The sequence below is a fragment of the Mobula birostris genome, chromosome 16 (genome assembly GCF_030028105.1).
Source record: "Mobula birostris isolate sMobBir1 chromosome 16, sMobBir1.hap1, whole genome shotgun sequence".
NCBI lineage: Eukaryota > Metazoa > Chordata > Chondrichthyes > Myliobatiformes > Myliobatidae > Mobula > Mobula birostris.
Window position 1 is genome coordinate 77,014,839 of NC_092385.1, and position 12,632 is coordinate 77,027,470.

Below are 12,632 nucleotides of genomic sequence, written 5' to 3' on the forward strand. Positions count from 1 at the left end.
ATTTACGTATTTTTATTTAGTGAGATACAGCATAGAATTTGGTCCTTGGAGCCACGCCACCCAGCAGTCCCTCCAGTTTAACCCTAACCTAATCACAGTCCCTCCAGTTTAACCCTAACCTAATCACAGTCCCTCCAGTTTAACCCTAACCTAATCACAGTCCCTCCAGTTTAACCCTAACCTAATCACAGGACAAATTACAATGACCAAATAACCTCCCACCCGGTACATCTTCGGATTGTGGGAGGAAACTGGAGCACCCAGAGGAACCCACGCATCACAGGCAGAATGTACAAACTCCTTACAGGCAGCCATGAGAATTGAACCTTTGTTGCCTGTACTGCAAAGCATTGTGCTAACCACTATGCTACCTAATGTCATGATGTTGGCTGAAACACATGATTCTATGATTAAGAGCATATCAGTCTCGTTTTCTTATAACTGTGGTCACAATGTTTTATTGTGGGGAATGTTGAAAAAAATTATGACAAGAACTAATCAACAGAATTCAATGGGTAAGATTAATAGTTGGTGTCACATCTATACATATTTGACTACCTGTCTCCAGCATCGCGGATCTCCACGGCCTCCTCCACTGTCACGATGAGGCCACACTTGGGTTTGAGGAACAACACCTTATATTCCGTTTGGGTAGCCTCCAACCTGATAGCATGAACATCATTTTCTCAAACTTCCAGTAATGCCTCCCCCACCCCCCTTCACCATTTCCCATCTCCTTTTCTCCCTCTCATGTTATCTCCTTGCCTGTCCATCACCTCCCTCTGGTGCTCCTACCCACCCCCCTCGCCTGGTGTTTCTCTCTCCCCTCCCCCACCTTTCAAATCTACTCCTCAGCTTTTTCTCTCCAGTCCTGCCGAAGGGTTTCAGTCCGAAACATCGACTGTGTTTTTTTTTCCATGGATGCTGCCTGGCCTGCTGAGTTCCTCCAGCGTTTTGTGTGTGTTGCTTGGATTTCCAGCATCTTCAGATTTTCTCTTGTCAGGCATTATCTCCTTGCTTTTACATTCAATTTCCCTTGAAATAAATGCCAACATTGCATTTGCCTTCTTTACCACAGACTCAACCTGTAAGTTAACTTTCTAGGAGTCTTGTGCAAGGACTCCTAAGTCCCTCTTCACCTCTGATGTTTGAACCTTCACCCCATTTAGATAATAGTCTGCAATATTGTTCCTTGTACCAATATGCATTACTGTATCATACTTCTTACTTACTACATTCAGTCTCTATCAAACCTTATTCTTTGCACATTTTGTTATTTATTTTTGAATATTTCAGTATATTTCTAATATATTCAATTTATCTGGTGGTTTGCTATATGAAGAGGTAGAATTTTAACAAATTAATAAAAAAAGAACTTTAGTCTATAATAATGTCTGATTCATTCATTATTACAAAGACTTTCAAATTCACAGATACAACTACATCACCCGAGATGTCTTTTAAACTATTACAAAATGCTATTTTTCAAAAGTAACAAAATGGCTTTTCAAAAACAACTGCTAATAATGTTGATGTTCAATAAGGTTAACAGTCGTAAAGTAAAAAAATATATTCCAAGGAGAATCATTTTCTATGGGAACTTGCAGAATGCATTGCCCTTGTTCTGGTGACTGATTTGGCAAGGATCCATCAGCAAAGTCGTCCTTTAATGGAAGCAGTGCAAACGATCTGTTGGAATGGACCTTGAGAGACTGGAAACACCGGAGAGGACTTAAGTACTTAGATGATTAAAGGAGCCCCATACTTGTTCTAGAACAAATGGACAGGATAGACCAGCACAGCAATAGTTACTGAAAGAGTGGAAAATAACTTGTTAGCAGATGCCTGTTCATTAGATTGATGGTTGTATTCTGTTGGGTCTCAATATACTTTTTGCTGTTGTCACTTGAAGCTTTAAAATGAGTCTGTAGGCCAGTAATATGAAGCTGTGGAATATTAGTGTCCTCTGATTGTGACCGTGATGTATTATATGAGTAACGCAATGGGATAGACTTTTCATGGAGAGCTCTGATTTTGTTTGCATCTGCGGTAGTTGAAGCTCTCGAGTGTTTCTTATCTTTCAGGTCCAACAGGTCTAAGCTTAAATATTTCAACTTTACCCGGAAGGGGTCTCTGTGTAACTGTTGACCAGGAAAGAGGGAGTGGTTCACAGATGTGTTCACTTGTGAGAGTGTGGTCTTTGTTGGCAAATGGTGCTTTTCAGACCCTCTGTTTCCGCCTGCCTTGCTCAGCTTTGGCATTTCATATTGCTGTTCCACTTTGTCAGCAAAGTGAAGTTTGGTATTGTTTTCAGTTTTACCACCCTGAGTTGCGTCGACAATGTTATTTCTCATTTCCTCCAAGTCATCCCAAGCCTTGGCAACACTTGAGCTCAGAACACTATGATTGCTTAAAACACTTGTCATCTTATTGTAATTTCTTGTTTTGCAGAAATGTTTGGAAACATGCAAATTCCTTGTCTTACCATTGTGTTTGGAATTGTTGTGAGTTTTCCCTTTGCTATTATGATTGGGTCTGCTGTAATCTTGGAGGATATTGTTGGAATCCTGAGAAGTGTTGGGCATCTTTGAATTAATATGTTTGGGAGCTAGATTACCTGCATGACTAGAATTATTAGAATTGATAAGGTATTTGGTTTTGCTGGTCTGAATGGGAAATGGAGAATTGTTTGTAATGCTTGGTTTAATGGCTTGTAACTGACTGTCCGTATCAACACGATCAGTGGAATTTGATGCTTTTCCTGCAATTCTGGAAGTATTATCATCAACAGAACTGTTTGCAGCAGTGTAATTTTTGGAATTCAATTCGTCATTTGTGATACTGGAACTGGTAACATTTATTGTATCTTTTGTATTGCTGGAATTAGTATTATCCTCTGCATCGTCAGAATTAACAAAGATCGATGTATGTTTGGCAACACTGGAATTCTTGGGAGATAAATTTTTAGCATCGTTGGGATTCTGGGGAATTAGGCAATGGTTTGCACTATTGGAATTATTGGGGTATTTTACATTGCAGGAATGTGTGAGTTTCAATGGAACTTTTGCAACAGTATTATGATTGGGAATTATAGGACTTTCTCCATTGCCAGAATTGAAAAGAATAAAAGAATTCCTTGCATTCATGGAATTGTTAGGAGAAATAGGATGATCTGAAAATTCATGTTTTCGGTCAGTTAATGAACATTTTGGTTTGCTTGGATTGATGACTACTTTTGAAGCATCTTTATTTTTGACATTTCCAGTATTGGCTGAACTGGCTCCATGATAATTCATGGAATTTTGGCCGATCTGTACTCTGGCAGTATTAGGTTTTTGCAGAGCTTGAGAGACCTGAAAGTTTTTGTGGATCCCAGAGCTCTGAGGAAATACGGGTGGCTTCTTGATGCCTGATCCTTCAACCAGCAAATTTATTCCTAGGTATAGAGGGATGTTTGCTGTATTCTGAAAATAAAGCAACAGATTAAATCAAGTTAGTATAGTTTTTGCAATATTTTATTTACTATCAGTATCATGGATAATGTAAATTATTTAAATGAATATGTCATTGGGCAAAACTTTGTTTAGTTGTTTGAGAAAATACTAACCTTATTAGATAAAGCTAATTTTTAAAGTCATAATCTTTATCAGTCACATGTACATTGAAACATGCAGTGAAATACATTGTTTTTGTCAAAGCAAATCAGTGATGATTGTGCTGAGGCTGCCCACAACTGTCACCGACCTAGCATGCCCACAGCTCTCTGACCCTAACTGTCACCGACCTAGCATGCTCACAACTCTCTGACCCTAACTGTCACCGACCTAGCATGCTCACAACTCTCTGACCCTAACTGTCACCGACCTAGCATGCCCACAGCTCTCTGACCCTAACTGTCACCGACCTAGCATGCCCACAGCTCTCTGACCCTAACTGTCACTGACCTAGCATGCTCACAACTCTCTGACCCTAACTGTCACCGACCTAGCATGCCCACAGCTCTCTGACCCTAACTGTACATCTTTGGAATGTGCGAGGAAGAAGGTGCACCTGGAGGAAACCCATGGGGTTACAAGAACAACATACAAAATTTCCTTGCAGACAGCGTGCAAATTGAATCCCAATTGATGATCGCTGGTGCTATAAAGCAATTGCAGTAACCACTACAATATCATGCTGCCCTGTATTGATTCATATATAGCCATATGGATATGGTACAGTTCTTCAAAATGTTCTTTAAAGTTGTCAGAGCTGAGGGGGGTAGTCCCACTATTTTAGTAAATGCTCCCAATATCGTGTGTCTCAAATAGCCTCCGACAACCAAGTCTAGCTCCTGGCCTTTACGTGTAGCTTAATTACTAAGCCTAGCAAAACTGTTTCTACTGACAGAAAAAGGTGCAAAGATGGGTTACTGCTGTCTTAAAACCAGTTGCTGTGGGCAAATGGAGCTTACCAGCCACGGTTGGCAGCTCATCTAGGAGAAGGAAAACTCAGATAACAAAACCTCAGCTGCTTGTGGCTATACCCACTTATGGGGAAGGCTTCCAGAGTAAACCGCAAGGAAAAATCTAGAGCTGGAGTCCCTAAGGCAGTCCTATGTTGACTTCAATACTGACTTGCAACTCCAGCGACACCACTCGTGCCTAACAGTATTGGTCTCTTCTGTTCCTTTGAATTCATCAACTGCATAGAGAGAGGGAGCCTGCTGCATGGGCAACAGCTTTCCCTCCATATCGTGTTGCCCTGCCTTGCATATCACATGGATAGCTAGGTCGCAATATCCATGGTCAACATTGACCAACAAGGGCCCCCTTCAAAGGGGGATTGAATTCATTCCTTGCTGGTCTGTGGTCATGTGGAATGTTAAATGGAATTCAACACAATATACTTACACCAGAGAAACATAGAAAATAAGTGCAGGAGTAGGCCATTCGGCCCTTTGAGCCTGCACCGCCATTCAGTATAATCATGGCTGATCATCCAACTCAGAACCCTGTACCAGCCTTCCCTCCATACCGCCTGATCCCTTTAGCCACAAGGGTCATATCTAACTCCTTCTTAAATATAGCCAATGAACTGGCCTCAACTGTTCCCTGTGGCAGAGAATTCCACAGATTCACCACTCTCTGTGTGAAGAAGTTTTTCCCTAATCTCGGTCCTAAAAGGCTTCCCCTTTATCCTCAAACTGTGACCCCTCGTTCTGGACTTCCCCAACATCGGGAACAATCTTCCTGCATCTAGCCTGTCCAATCCCTTTAGGATTTTATACGTTTCAATCAGATCCCCTCTCAATCTTCTAAATTCCAATGAGTACAAGCCTAGTTCATCCAGTCTTTCTTCATATGAAAGTCCTGCCATCCCAGGAATCAATCTGGTGAACCTTCTTTGTACTCCCTCTATAGCAAGAATGTCTTTCCTCAGATTAGGGGACCAAAACTGCACACAATACTCCAGGTGTGGTCTCACCAAGGCCTTACACAACTGCAGTAGTACCTCCCTGCTCCTGTACTTGAATCCTCTTGCTATGAATGCCAGCATACCATTCGCCTTTTTCACCGCCTGCTGTATCTGCATGCCCACTTTCAATGACTGGTGTATAATGACACCCAGGTCACGTTGCACCTCCCCTTTTCCTAATCGGCCACCATTCAGATAATAATCTGTTTTCCTGTTTTTGCCACCAAAGTGGACAACCTCACATTTATCCACATTAAATTGCATCTGCCATGAAATTGCCCACTCACCTAACCTATCCAAGTCACCCTGCATCCTCTTAGCATCCTCCTCACAGCTAACACTGCTGCCCAGCTTAGTGTCATCTGCAAACTTGGAGATGCTGCATTTAATTCCCTCATCTAAGTCATTAATATATATTGTAAACAACTGGGGTCCCAGCACTGAGCCTTGCGGTACCCCACTAGTCACTGCCTGCCATTCTGAAAAGGTCCCGTTTATTCCCACTCTTAGCTTCCTGCCTGCCAACCAATTCTCTATCCACATCAATACTTTACCCCCAATACCGTGTGCTTTAAGTTTGCACACTAATCTCCTGTGTGGGACCTTGTCAAAAGCCTTTTGAAAATCCAAATATACCACATCCACTGGTTCTCCCCTATCCACTCTACTAGTTACATCCTCAAAAAATTCTATGAGATTCGTCAGACATGATTTTCCTTTCACAAATCCATGCTGACTGTCCGATGATTTCACCGCTTTCCAAATGTGCTGTTATCATATCTTTGATAACTGACTCTAGCATTTTCCCCAACACCGATGTTAGGCTAACTGGTCTATAATTCCCCGGTTTCTCTCTCCCTCCTTTTTTAAAAAGCGGGGTTACATTAGCCACCCTCCAATCCTCAGGAACTAGTCCAGAATCTAACGAGTTTTGAAAAATTATCACTAATGCATCCACTATTTCTTGAGCTACTTCCTTAAGCACTCTGGGATGCAGACCATCTGGCCCTGGGGATTTATCTGCCTTTAATCCCTTCAATTTACCTAACACCACTTCCCTACTAACATGTATTTCCCTCAGTTCCTCCATCTCACTGGACCCTCTGTCCCCTACCATTTCCGGAAGATTATTTATATCCTCCTTAGTGAAGACAGAACCAAAGTAATTATTCAATTGGTCTGCCATGTCCTTGCTCCCCAAAATCAATTCTCCTGTTTCTGTCTGTAGGGGACCTACATTTGTCTTAACCAATCTTTTTCTTTTCACATATCTATAAAAGCTTTTAGTCAGTTTTTATGTTCCCTGCCAGTTTTCTCTCATAATCTTTTTTCCCTTTCCTAATTAAGCCCTTTGTCCTCCTCTGCTAGACTCTGAATTTCTCCCAGTCCTCAGGTGAGCCGCTTTTTCTGGCTAATTTGTATGTTTCTTCTTTGGAATTGATACTATCCTTAATTTCCCTTGTCAGCCATGGGTGCACTACCTTCCCTGATTTATTCTTTTGCCAAACTGGGATGAACAATTGTTGCAGTTCATCCATACGATCTTTAAATGCTTGCCATTGCATATCCACCGTCAACCCTTTAAGTATCATTTGCCAGTCTATCTTAGCTAATTCACATCTCATACCTTCAAAGTTACCCTTCTTTCAGTTCAGAACCTTTGTTTCTGAATTAACTATGTCACTCTCCATCTTAATGAAAAATTCCACCATATTATGGTCACTCTTACCCAAGGGGCCTCTCACAACAAGATTGCTAATTAACCCTTCCTCATTGCTCAATACCCAGTCTAGAAAAGCCTGCTGTCTAGTTGGTTCCTCGACATGTTGGTTTAAAAAACCATCCCGCATACATTCCAAGAAATCCTCTTCCTCAGCACCCTTACCAATTTGGTTCACCCAATCTACATGTAGATTGAAGTCACCCATTATAACTGCTGTTCCTTTATTGCACGCATTTCTAATTTCCTGTTTAATGCTATCCCCAACCTCACTACTACTGTTAGGTGGCCTGTTCACAACTCCCACCAGTGTTTTCTGCCCCTTAGTATTATGCAGCTCTACCCATATCGATTCCACATCCTCCCGGCTAATGTCCTTCCTTTCTATTGCGTTAATCTCCTCTCTAACCAGCAATGCTACCCCACCTCCTTTTCTGTCATGTCTATCCCTCCTGAATATTGAATATCCCTGAATGTTGAGCTCCTATCCTTGGTCACCCTGGAGCCATGTCTCTGTGATCCCAACTATATCATATTCATTAATAACAATCTCCACTTTTAATTCATCCACCTTGTTACGAATGCTCCTTGCATTGACACACAAAGCCTTCAGGCGCTCTTTTACAACTCTCTTAGCCCTTACACAATTATGTTGAAAAGTGGCCCTTTTGGATTTTTGCCCTGGATTTGTCGGCCTGCCACTTTTACTTTTCACCTTAGTACTTTTTGCTTCTACCCTCATTTTACACCCCTCTGTCTCTCTGCACTTGTTCCCATTCCCCTGTTGTGAACTAACCTCCTCTCTCCTAGTCTCTTTAATTTGATTCCCACCCCCCCCCCAACCATTCTAGTTTAAAGTCACCTCAGTAGCCCTCACAAATCTCCCCGCCAGGATATTGGTCCCCCTAGGATTCAAGTGTAACCCGTCCTTTTTGTACAGGTCACACCTGCACCAAAAGAGGTCCCAATGATCCAAAAACTTGAATCCCTGCCCCCTGCTCCAATCCCTCAGCCACGCATTTATCTTCCACCTTATTGCTTTCCTACTCTCACTGTCGCGTAGCACAGGCAGTAATCTCGAGATTATTACCTTTGTAGTCTTTTTTCTCAACTCCCTTTTAACTCCCTATATTCTCCTTTCAGGACCTCTTCCCCTTTCCTACCTATGTCATTGGTACCGATATGTACCACGACCTCTGCCTCCTCACCCTCCCACTTCAGGATATCTTGGACGCGATCAGAAATATCCCGGACCCTGGCACCGGGGAGGCAAACTACCATCCGGGTCTCTGGACTGCGTCCACAGAGTCGCCTATCTGACCCCCTTGCTATCGAGTCCCCTATTACTACTGCCCTCCTCTTCCTTTCTCTACCCTCCTGAGCTACAGGGCCAGACTCTGTGCCGGAGGCACGGCCACTGTTGCTTCCCCGGGTAAGCTGTACCCCCCAACAGTACTCAAACAGGAGTACTTATTGTCAAGGGGCACAGCCACTGGCGTACTCTCTATTACCTGACTCTTCCCCTTCCCTTTCCTAACCGTGACCCATTTGTCTGCCTCCCGTGGCCCTGGTGTGACCACCTGCCTGTAACTCCTCTCTATCAACTCCTCACTCTCCCTGACCAGACGAAGGTCATCGAGCTGCAGCTCCAGTTCCCTAATCCGGTCCCTTAGGAGCTGCATCTCGGCTCACCTGGCGCAGATGTGGATGTCCGGGAGGCTGGGAGACTCCACGACCTCCCACATCCAGCACTGAGAACAACAAGCTGCCCTCACACTCATACTGCCCCTCTCCTCAAATAACAACAAAAAATGAAAACCAAACCCTCTTTGCCTCGCCTGTTTCCACCTAAGCCTGTTGAGCCGAAGCCCTTAAGCCTTCACTCTGCTGCCCGCTGTATAAGGCTCTGTTCCTTTTAAATCTTCCGCGCTTCACTGCCCGACGTCACACGCCTGTGCAGTCCCGCCTCTCTGAACGCCGATGGAAAAAAACCCGAAAAATTCAAAAATGGCTTCCTCCGCACTCCTGCTCCAATTCTCAGACTTCCTTCTCATTACCAAAGTTGTCATATGGACTCTACTCACTTAAAGTGATTAAATATAATTTTTAGTGTTTAACAAAAAGTAACGTTATTTTAGAGTATATATCTACTTTTTCTCTCTAAAGGTTTTAGGCTGATAGATCAAGGTGGACTTGGAGTTATACTGCAAGGAATATGAAGGGCCGACAGAGAAACCACAGGGCCTTTTCTTGCCTAGAATTTTGCATAGAAGCTCCATTTGGTCCACAACCCTAAATTCACAGATTATGTCGCTTCCCATGAGTTGAATACAGCAGAGAATGCAATAAATCGACTGTATGTTTGTAAAATATCAGATATTGTCCCAGAACCAAAAGTGATGAACAGTTGTTAACAGACATCCCACCCTGCAAAAACTCATTTCAGGGAGGTAGCACCACCCCGCCCCCCCACCGGTCGACCTCCAAGGATGTATGTAATACCTTGTTTAGTGATTTTGTCTAATCTGTAAACCAAGTTAGGTATTTGCAGAAAATGTGACATTAAAATATGTACTTATATTATCATGTTTATTCTATTACAACTTTAAGCAAGTCTACAGGCAGTTTGGCCGCATCACGTAGGACATCAATAGAGTAGCTCCTTAGCAGCTAGCCAGCTAGTTTAAATAATGTTAGTTGTGCCAATGAACGAATGACACCTGTTAAACTCACCTCAACATGTCTTTTACACTTTAACCCACCATGAGCAATAGAAAATTCACTGTTGCAAATACTGCAGTGAGCAACACTGTCATTATTTTTGAGGTGGACTGTAAAGCCCGCCCACAGAGAAAACTGATAGGTCTACTTAGCACGAAGAGAGATCAATCAGGATGCTCCCTCTCGCTCTTCCTCTCCCTCTCCCTCTCAAAAAAATCAATTTCTGGGATATTGTATATAATTTGTGGGCGTCAGGGAGCCACTATCAATATGTGGGGAGACTCCCGGAACTTCCGGGAGAGGTGGGATGTCTGGGTTAAGAAAACCATGAGCAGCAGAGACTTTTTTTTAAACATCCACCTCCATAAATGTTTAATTAATTCAGGTCCAAAATGCTCAGATTAGTGCCCACTTTATAGCAAAAGGAAGCATTTCCCCTCCTGAGTGTACATAACCTTCACACTGTAATAGACTAGTCTCTATGAAGCATATCCCTCTTGAAATGTCTGTCTGAAAAGAACAGTTCTAGCATTCTAGGCTACTTTACCAAGAGGCTAACAAAAATCTTCTCTCACTGGTACCATAAAGTCAGAAGGTTATAGAATCAAAGCACATTGAGTTGCATGCTAATAAAGGAAAACAAGAAATTCTGCAGATGTTGGAACTCCTTTGCAACACACACACGCAAAATGCTGGAAGAACTCGTTAGGTCAGGCAGTATCTAAAACCACAAGGCTACTAAACAGCTTCCTCCCACAGGCAGTCAGACTGCTAAATAGCTGCTCCACCTGGCTCTGCTTTGGACACTTTTAACTTGCACTGGACACTTATAACTGATTTTAACTGACGAGGCCGTTGTGTTTTACAATTTATTGTTATGTTTATTATTTAGTGTTGCGTTTGTTATGTTATGATTGCACTGCTCCTGGGAAACGGTGTCTCATTCTGCCCTGCAGAGCTGATGTACGGTTAGAATGACAATAGAGTTTTTTGAATCTTGAATCTATGGAAATGAATAAACAGTTAACGTTTTGGGCTGACAGCCTTCGTCAGGACTGGGAAGGAAGGGATAAGATGCCGGAATATAGAGGTGGGGGAGGGAAGGAGGGATAGCTAGACGCAGATAGGTGAAGCCAGGTGTGGTGGGAAAGGTAAAGGACTCAAGCTGAAGAAATCTGATAGGAGAGTGGACCATAGGAGAAAGGGAAGCATGAGGGGAGCCAGGGGGAAGTAATGGGCAGGTGAGAAAAGGTATGAGGCCAGAGTGGAGAATGGAAGAAGGGAGGGGGATACCAATTGCACATCTTTTTCAAGTGACTGTAATGTCTAGTTTTCTGGTGAGAAAACCAGGAGAGAGACAGTGTCCTGGATTGGGAAAGTTAACAGCAAAGTCATTTAATTTTGGTAACTCCCTGGTACACAAGGAATGGAAAAGGAAACTAACCATTGAGACCTCTCTTTGAAACACGTATCCTCTGTCACTCGAAGAGTGTGGTGAGTTCTCTTGGAGCAGCCCACATTGAACTCATCAGTAGAAAAGACGTTCAAGCTTTAACATCTTCTCTGTTAGTTTCCTTTTCCATTCCTTGTGTACCAGGGAGTTACCAAAATTAAATGACTTTGCTGTTAACTTTCCCAATCCAGGACACTGTCTCTCTCCTGGTTTTCTCACCAGAAAACTAGACATTACAGTCACTTGAAAAAGATGTGCAACTGGTATCCCAAGTATGAGGGTGACCTTTCTCTTCAATGTATTCCTGACAATCACAGTCATCCTGATTGCATGGACAGCCGAAGGTTTCTGCAGTTCATGTCTCACCAGCACTCCAGCAGGTTAGCGTGACTCTTCTCCGTGATCCTCTGCAGCATTCACCAGGAGGGCCTTGGAGTCGGGCATTCCGGGAACTTGGGCTTTCCCATCACTCTAGCTACTTCCTCAGGATGTAGCACAACGGTTCGGGCTGGGTGTACCACACAGTCCCTCATTTCTGCTTATTATCTTGCTTAGGACGAACTTGCACCTTTTCAAAAGCATCTGAACACCAAGTGAATGGAGAAGGTTTTCAAAAAATTCTCTCCATTTCTCCCTTGCATGCTCCCGTGAGTCTTCCCTCAATAGCAGAATTTGTTCCCACAATAATGGAAGCTTCCCTTTTTCAACCAGATCAGGACACACCAACAATAGTGTATCAAGGGTGTCAGCTACTCCAACATCTGCTTCTGAAGACTCCAGTTTCAACGACAAGTAACCATCCTATGGGTAATCATCAGTACCGTACTAAGGCCACAGATTTCTAGGGCACTGAGTGCTGTCAATGGTAAATACATCAAATACCGGTTGTAAAAGGATCTGTAGAGTAGAGACAGCTGAGAAGCTGTGTTGAGCATGGCTCTTGCATAAATACCCTTGATCTATATGGATACACCTGAACTTGTTCCACAATGCCTTCAAGAATAGGGTGTTGCACTTTTGTGTTTTCCTTGATACATTGATTGGAATATGTTCCCCTCGAAATGACAGGCCGTTCCCTTACTCAGTCTCTCTGAAGTTTCCTGACTTCTTTTTCTGTTTAAGTAACCGTTGGGTTACTTTCCAAAGGTTTTCCTGTCCCTCACACTCCTGCTTGAAATGTCCATCCTCGCCACAATTGTAACAGAAAATACCAGTTGCTTTCTTCATCAAGAGACCCCTGTCCTACCAGCGGGTCCGGCTTCCTATTAGCCTTGTCACGCT

At 43.0% G+C, this 12,632-nt stretch overlaps 1 protein-coding gene across 5 annotated transcripts in view; it reads right to left on the reverse strand.

Moving 5' to 3' along the window:
* Positions 1–1,433: 1,433 nt before the first annotated feature.
* The window catches only part of ttll3 (tubulin tyrosine ligase-like family, member 3), a 106,441-nt gene continuing 95,242 nt past the window's right edge, over positions 1,434–12,632 (reverse strand). For all 5 annotated transcript variants that reach the window (XM_072280901.1, XM_072280900.1, XM_072280897.1 and 2 more), the window contains one exon: positions 1,434–3,464. In XM_072280901.1, the coding sequence (XP_072137002.1) occupies positions 1,809–3,464 (1,656 nt within the window). In that variant the 3' untranslated portion in view covers positions 1,434–1,808. The remainder of the gene's footprint in view (positions 3,465–12,632) is intronic.